Here is a 7,795-nt window from a genome sequence, read left to right as displayed (position 1 = left end):
GAGCAGAAGGATGCTTTACCCTGAGAGGAAGGATGCTTTACCCCAAGAGGAAGGATGCTTTACCCCGAGAGGTCAACAGGGATGGCGCAGGAAGGTTAAGTCAGAGGGTCATAGGGCTTAAGCACCTGGTACCTTTAATGCTTTTGGTAGCGGAGCACCGCTCGCGCACAGTTCTGACCCTGAGCATCATTGCGGGGGCTGCCGTCCTGCCTCCCACCGCCGGGCAGGAGCAGCAGCACCAGCGAGCGACCGACTCCATCCAGGCTGCCAGGCCGGGCTACCGAGGGCGGCAGCTGGCAAAGCCACAGCTTGGGATCCCATTCCGGATGCCATGAAGAGGGAGGCTCGTCCACCATGTGCGCTGCCCCATGGTCGCACCCTCCTGGGGATGCCGCCAGGAGAAACCCCCTGGGGCAGCCAGTGTCCGAGCCCCGGGCATCCAGCCCCTCGGACCCCGGCTGGACCCAGCCAGCTCCCCTTTGGAGCGTGGCAGGGATGGAGGGGGAAAGGCAGTCACCCAACAGCCTGAATTACTAAGGGCTTTACATACAATCAGCAAAGCCTCTTACGCTAATTACCCCATTACTCGTCTGCCTCTTGCTTTTGGCACCGCTGACCCCTCGCACTTTCTTCGGTCCGGTTTGAAGGACGCTCCCGGCTGCTGCACCCCGAAGCCCTTCAGACGCTTTAGGGGTGAAGCTCAGACCCCACCGACACTTTTTGGGGCGGTGGCGACCGTGACACCGCCACCCCACCCTCCCCCTTCCCCCCCCCCCCCCCCCCCCCGTGCCGAGATGCTGGACCCCCGGTGGGCTGGGCTGGCCCGTGGGCGCGGCCGCCTCGCCCGGCCCAGCCCAGGGTGGGGGCCCCGATAACCGGCCCGGCCCGGCCCGGTTGTTCCCAGCCGGCGGGCCCCGGTGGAAGCACCGCCTCGTCCCGCCCCGGGGCCGCCCCTGCCGCCGCAGCGCCCTCGCCCCTCCCCGCGGCGCGGCGGCCGGCCGGGCTGCGCAGCCGCCGGGGCGGTGGAGGCGGCCGGTGCCCCGCAGCCGCCGCGGTAGCTCTGTGTGTGTGTCCCCCACCACCGCCGCCATGGCGTTGGTCACGCTGCAGCGCTCGCCGACTCCCAGTGCCGCCTCCTCGGCCAGCACCAGCGAGGTGAGCCGGGCCGGGCCGGGCCGGGCTGCGGGGGGGGGGGGCAGAGCAGGCCCCGGCGGCGGGGGGACGGGGAGCGGGGTGGAGCGGGACGCGGCCCCTCAGCCCCTCGGCTGGGCCCGCGCATCGGCCGCGGCCCCCACGGCCCCGTCCCCTCACGGCCTCCAGCCCCGTCCCCTCACGGCCTCCAGCCCCGTCCCCTCACGGCCTCCAGCCCCACGGCCCTGGCCCCTGACAGGCCCTGGCCCCTTGCAGCTCCCTGCCGCCCCCCCGCCCCAGCCCCTCCTGGCCCCAGCTCACCCCCTCACAGCCCCTCGGCCATCCCAGCCCCTTCCCCTCACAGCCCCCTCGGTGCTGCCCAGCCCCGCTCTGCCTCAGCCCCCAGCCCTTTGATGCTGCCAGGCGGCATCAGGCCTAGGACTGTCCAGCCGTCTCCCCGCTCTGCCCCACTGTGCGCTGGCCGTCCCCTCCTCGCCCCCACGCAGGCCTGTTTTTCCCATGGCTGTCCCCCACTCCAGCCCTCGCCCGGTGTTACCTTGGGCTAGCTAAAGCCCGGGGCAGCCCGCTTTGGTCTTCTCTGCCAGGTAAATCCCCGGGCAGCATGCTGGGCCTGTCTTCATGGAGCAGCTGTGCTTGCTGGCCCCTTGGCCCCATACGTTCTCCCTCCCTGACACCCCACAGCCGCCGCCACCTCCCACCCCAGGGATGCTCTGCTTTACCCCCTGCGTTACCCCTCTGTCCCTGTGCAGCCTCTGCTGCAACGGCACCACCTTTCCCTGTGTCTGCTGCAGCTTCTGCCCCACGGGGAGCTCACGCCAGCCCTTCCCCGAGGCAGCTGTGGTCAGTTCCCTGCCGCCGGAGCAGCTCCCATCCCGCTCCACCCCATACCTGTGCAACATCCCCGTGCTGCGCTGTCTGCTGCCACTCCTCGCTGCAGCGCAGCCTGCACCATGCTGCTGCCCTCTCCTTCCCTCCCAGCTCTGCTGCTCTGGGGTCCTGTACGTACCACTTAACCTGCTGTCCCCGTAATGCCCTGCTCCGTGCATCCCTGCCCTGCCGGGACAGGCACCCTGTGTCTCCCAGCTCTGCTGCACGTCCCCTTCGCTCTTGTACCCCAGAAATGCCTTCTCCTGCCTCTGCCTGGCCTTAAGCTTCTGTCTTCCCTCACCGCAGCTCCCACGCGCCATCCAAACACAGCTGCACCCTCCAATTCCTTTTTCTTCTTCCCTGCGCATCCCTTTTTGCCTCCTAACCCATCTCTTTTGTGACCCTCAAAGACAGGCCTGGTGTTTCTCTCCATATCCTTCCTGTGCATCCCTCTCCCCCCCCCCTCCCTGCTTTCCTTTGATGCTCGCTGCCCTTGGCTTCGCTCTGTCCCTGCTCCCTCCAGGTAAACAATCCTATTTGTCACCTGTCAGGTCCCTGTGACTCCCCCGATTAGCTGGTCCGAGGGGGGGGAGGTGGGAGGGGGACAGTGGCACAAGGCTCGCAGGTTCTCCCTCTCCCGGAGGGGCCGCGGGGGTTCCCTTTGCACGGCCCTCGCTGGAGACGTGACTCATCCCTTCCTTTCGCCGACTGTTCTGCTGTAGATCCGTGTGGTTTGGGCTCCTGAGGCTGCAGGGACCCAGTGTTTGGACCGTGCTGTGTTCATTGGGAAACTTGGAGATAGGACTTGTGCTTTTCCGAGGATTTTTCAGAAGGAATTTTGTTGGGTTCTGGCTTAGACAGAGTCTTAAACGAGACCTAGTGGCCACCTGATCTACACAGATGTAAATGAGCTGTAACCCTGTTGCAGGCAGTGGAATTAGACTGGATTTAACTGGTGCAGGTGGGAGAGGAGTCAAAGCAGTATGCCTCTCACCTTGCCACGCACATCTGCATTAGGCATTGCATTGTGTAGGAGCTCTGTGTCGGTTATTATTTTTTCAGTGAGGTGACCATGTGATTATCCCTTTCCCTCTTGAAAATGCTGCCCCAAACTTGCTGCCTAGCATTGTCCATGGCAGGGCACTTCTGCTGCCGGCATCCGTGGCTCAGGTGCACTTCGGTGGCTCCCAGAGGAAGACATCAACTCCCATTCTGTTTGAATGGTCCCTTCTGCCATGAAATACCATAAAACTATGAACGGTCCTTTTCCAAATTCAGCATGTTATTTTTACAAAGTTAATGTCGAAGAAAAATCCCATCAAAAAGTGCCAGCCTGCTCCCTGATCTTTTATGATCTTTCTTGCAAGGAAAATCAGGGCTCTTCGGGGCTTTTAGCCTATGTGAATAATTATTAGAAGATTTTTTTAATGGAAAATGATGCCCATACGTCCTTGCTAATTGTGAGTATGCTGCTGCAGCCTCTCTTAACTCATGAGCCTGAAGGAATTGATAAAATGGATGCTGCCGCCTGCAAGAGGCTTGCTGCCGTGTTAGCGTAGCGTGCCGTAAATTCTTAGGAGGAGAGAGTAGTTCATACACACTTGCAAACTTGCACGTGCTTGTTAGCTCCGCTGCCATCTCCCTTCCGCACCACCTCGTGCTCTGTGCCAGGTCCTTCGGCCCGGCCACACTCTGCCCGGTCCCCAGGGAGGGATGCGGATGCGGCTGGTGGAGGTTTGGCCCCGGCGCTGGTGTCCGTGCCGTGGTGGGATCCATGCTGTCCATGACATCGTGTGCATGGTGCATCTTAAAACCTGCCAGCTCGGAGGGATGCTCTGACCAAAACAAGGCAGAAACACTCAGCGTGGCAGACAGCAGCAAGGTTTGTTGAGTTGAGTGTTTCTGCCTTGTTTTGGTTTTATTGCAGCTTTTTAATAGAAAATACAGGGAGAGTCGACTTTGAAAGCAAGTCTTGAGCAAAAGATGAGCCCATGGCAGATTCAGGGGCCGGCTCTGCTGCCGAGCCTCAGCTGACGACATTCATGACTTCACAGTCACATTTTTTTAAAAAAAAAGAAGTTTTTCTCCCCCGTTGTTGCTATGTGACAGACCCAAACAAACAGGAGGGTGACCTTACAAAGGCCAAAAACCCGAGAGACCTTCCCAGGGCTGGGGGGGATCTGCTGGCGGGGCGCACTGGGGCTCGGGGTGTTCCCGGGGCTCTGCCTTCTGCCCTGGCCAGGCTGGCTCTGCGCTGCCACTGCACAGTGTAAACAGACTAAAAATAGCGATGGTATGTTTCTTGCCATCAGCTGCAGTCATTTTGGATGGGCTTTGTGTATCTTTTTTTTCCTCCAAATGGCTATATTTCTAATATCCGGCCTGTGCGGTTGCATTTGGGGTTTTTTTTCCTGGCATTACTTGGTTCTCGCAGATTGTAAACAGAGCAGCTCCTGGGCGCTCTGGCCTCCTGAGTCCTAACTTTGGGGGATGGGGAGCAACCCAGGTCCTACACACACACACAAAACTTCAAGCTTGAACGTTTTATGTGAAACTATTTGCTTATTTTTAACTTCTACAAAACCACCTGGAAACAAGTAACCCTTATGGTGGCCCTTATTTGATGTGAGTTTTAAGTAATGTTGTAGTAGATAACAAAATGTTCCCTGAGTGTTAGCGCTGATGGAGCATGATTTCTGAAAGGTTTGTGTCCCTCCAGCTTCGTTAGGCTCTGGTGTGTTGCAAGTCTGAAGGTTTTCCTATTGCAGGGCGATCTGTAAGGCCCCTGCTTCTCTTCTTGGGTGCAAACCAGCTCCCCAGCGCAACCTTACCCTCTGAGGGGATGCTCCTGGCCCTTTCTCTTCTGCCTACTTATGCAGGACCAAAGGAGGAGAATTATCTTTGAGCCTTTTTTTTTTTTTTGTCAGCTCTGGATGCAATTAGCCCCAACTCTGTTTTTCTTTAATACGGAATTTTGTCCAGAAGCTAATAGAGAAGTTGAAGGAGGTGGCTGGAAAGCACGGCTATGTGAAAATGTTTCTCTCTGAAAGTAGGCTTAAGTCAGCTAACACACTCCTGTTTTAAGGAGAGTAAGTAAAGTGTGTGGGCAAGTAATGTCACCTGAGCAGCCAAATTTGCTTCCAGGGCGACTTCCCACCAGTGCCCAGTGAAAAAGTGGCCGTTTTAATACAAGCCTGCCATCAAAGCAGTGTGTTTATCAGGAAGGCAGCAGACGTAGGACTTGTTGATGACTGGGCAGCCAAGTGGGCATCGTCCTAGCCTCGGGACGCATCTTCTGCCAGCACCCCGGTGGAGGTGGCCTCGTTGGCGAGGTGGCAGCTCCGAGATGGCAGAGGGGCCCCGCCGGTGCGTGCAGTTCAGTGCCAGGTTGGGGTTCAGCTGCTGGAGGCTGGGGCAGTCCCGGCTGGGCAGTTTGGGCTGTGCCTGCTGGAGGGCACTTGTGCTGTCGCTGCGCAGCCTGAATTACAGCATTAATTGGTGCCCAGCTCTTCGTTAGCAGCCTTCGCTCGGGACAGGTTCTGCTCTCACGTGTGCGCTCAGTGGGAGCTATGTGTGTGCATTCTTGGTGACGTCGAGGTTGGCGATCTTCAAACTGACCTGCGCTCTAGGACCAGCTTGCAGGATTAGGACCTAATAGCTTTAAAATCCCCGTGAGCCCCTTTGTCACCCGGCACCGGGTGCTGATGGCATATATGGCCAGGGAGTCTCATTCATCCTTGGCACCGGAAAGAAAAACCCCACAGAATACAACCACCCAAAACCTGTTATTGCAGGGATGGTTTTAAAAAGCATGGGGATTTTTTTAAAGTTGTACTATTAAAACAACCAGCACATAACTTTCACTGTATCCTTCTTTTCTCCCCTCAGCTGGAGGTTGGCAGTGATGAAGAGCGTAAATTAAATGTGAGGTAAGCAGAGCTATTTGGCTCTATACATCATTTCCACTGTTGTTAATTGTCTGCCATGTAGCTGAGTCCTGATCCCGCACAGGACTTGGGCGTGTACACTTGCCTGGAGGGGACTGCATGCTCTGCAGAGAGCTAAGCACTGGGGATGCTCTCTCTCTTATCAGTTGAGTTTTGAGACAAGCGTATAATGAGCTGAAAGCATAGTAGAGGGTTTGTGGTTTTTTTTCCTGGTGGAAAGAAACTGCAAAATTGCTTGTCAGCTCTGGCCACAGCACTTAACTGTTATCGCAGCATCTCTGTCTCTGCTGCTGCTCTGAGGTTGGGGCTCTGGGTTGGGAAGGGGGGTACCCTCCTAGGGTGGGTAGGGGAGAGCTCTGCTCATCCATGGGTATTAACCATCAGGAATTTGACTCCTTTGATGTTGGGGTTGTGTAGAGCTGCTGTCTTCATGCAAGGGAGAGGAAAGGGCTGAGATATCCTGCTGGAGAAGAGAAAGGCTTCTCTTGCTGACATTGTGCAGACATCAGAAGTAGTAATGATAAAGCTAGTTTGGTGGGACCCCGGCCTAATGGGGCTCCGAGTAATTCTGTGGATTGTTCACTCTAAACCCAGCTGCTGCAGACAGCTCTTACCCTCTAACCTGTAAACCACAATCTGAGAGATAAAGCGTAAAAAGACAACAGTGGTTCAGCAGGCTTGCTCTCTTCTCCTTGTTACTACTTCCTACCTTAATTATCCTGGTTTCAGGTAAAAGCAAAGCCACTCATGCCGCTGCTTGGAGTTCGATCTTGTTGTTTCCATCCCATTTTATGCTTTGAGACCTACTGTTGCAGAGATATAAAACTGAGACACCGATGGCAGTGGGTTTTCTGTTGCAGTCTGATGGACTGAGACTGGGACAAAGTGGAGTTGATTTGAAGTCAGTTTTGGGAGCAGCAAGTGGATGTTAGGGTATAGACCGTCTTTACCCTGCGAGTGAAGTCAGAGCGGAAAAGCAAAGGTGCTCCTTTACAGAGTAGGAAAGTGTCAGGCCTTGCCATTTCTGTGTCCCGGGTGGGATTTGTCGTGGCTGCAGCCCGCTCTGGGAAGCCTGGCGTTCGGTGGCTGTCCTGCTTGCAAGCATGCGGGTCAGAAGCATTGTATGTTTGGTTGCTGTGTGGTCTCCTGTGTACGGGCATTTAATGGCAGCCTGTAATGTCATTCATTAGCTTACTTTCCAGAGAACGCATTTTGTGTCGGTTAAAGCAAAATTCAGGATTCCTGGTTCTGCTCCCAGCTTGGTCGTGGGCTTATTGTGCAATGCAGGGCTCAAGCAGGAGCCCGCTGAAGCCATGAATAGCAACGCATCCTTAATTCTTGTGCTTTTTCCCATGTTGTATTAAATAGTAACACTTAACCAAGCAGTATGATGGCCTCTTCTTTTGTGTGTTTGGTTCTTGTGCTGCAAGAGGAAATACAACTTTATCCCTCTTCATTACAAATGAACTCGATGACAATGTACAGATAAATTGCTGGGAGAGCCTTGGTTTTGTGGCTACCTTTGGTCTGTCTGGCCTTTTTGCAAGCCAGCCATGTGCATCCATCACTGACCAGAGCAATCATGGGGGTGGAGGTAGTGAGACTGGGCTTAAAGGCTGGTACTTTTCTACTGGCCGTTGAAAAATGCTGCAGCACTGACTTTAGATACTGAGATCCCAAGAGCTTCCTCTGTCCTTCTGTCTCTTGGGGCTGCTCTTCCATATACAATTCTCAGGGTAAGAATCTGGTAATTAAATTGCTAGATAGACCTTGAGAATAGGATGGCTCCTGTGCAGAGCCTTTGCTGTACTCGGGGCGGGGGGAAACAC

The 7,795-nt window shown here is 55.7% G+C and overlaps 1 protein-coding gene across 1 annotated transcript in view; it reads left to right on the top strand.

Moving 5' to 3' along the window:
* The first annotated feature begins 1,067 nt into the window (after positions 1-1,067).
* Positions 1,068-7,795, top strand: part of SSH1 (slingshot protein phosphatase 1) — a 39,687-nt gene continuing 32,959 nt past the window's right edge. The window contains exons 1-2 of the mRNA XM_050906636.1: positions 1,068-1,155; positions 5,908-5,948. Coding sequence (XP_050762593.1) covers positions 1,090-1,155; positions 5,908-5,948 — 107 coding nt within the window. The 5' untranslated portion in view covers positions 1,068-1,089. The remainder of the gene's footprint in view (positions 1,156-5,907; positions 5,949-7,795) is intronic.

Source organism: Gymnogyps californianus, chromosome 16 (genome assembly GCF_018139145.2).
Source record: "Gymnogyps californianus isolate 813 chromosome 16, ASM1813914v2, whole genome shotgun sequence".
NCBI lineage: Eukaryota > Metazoa > Chordata > Aves > Accipitriformes > Cathartidae > Gymnogyps > Gymnogyps californianus.
The sequence above is the reverse complement of the archived record's forward strand: the minus strand, read 5'-3'. Positions and strand labels throughout refer to the sequence as shown.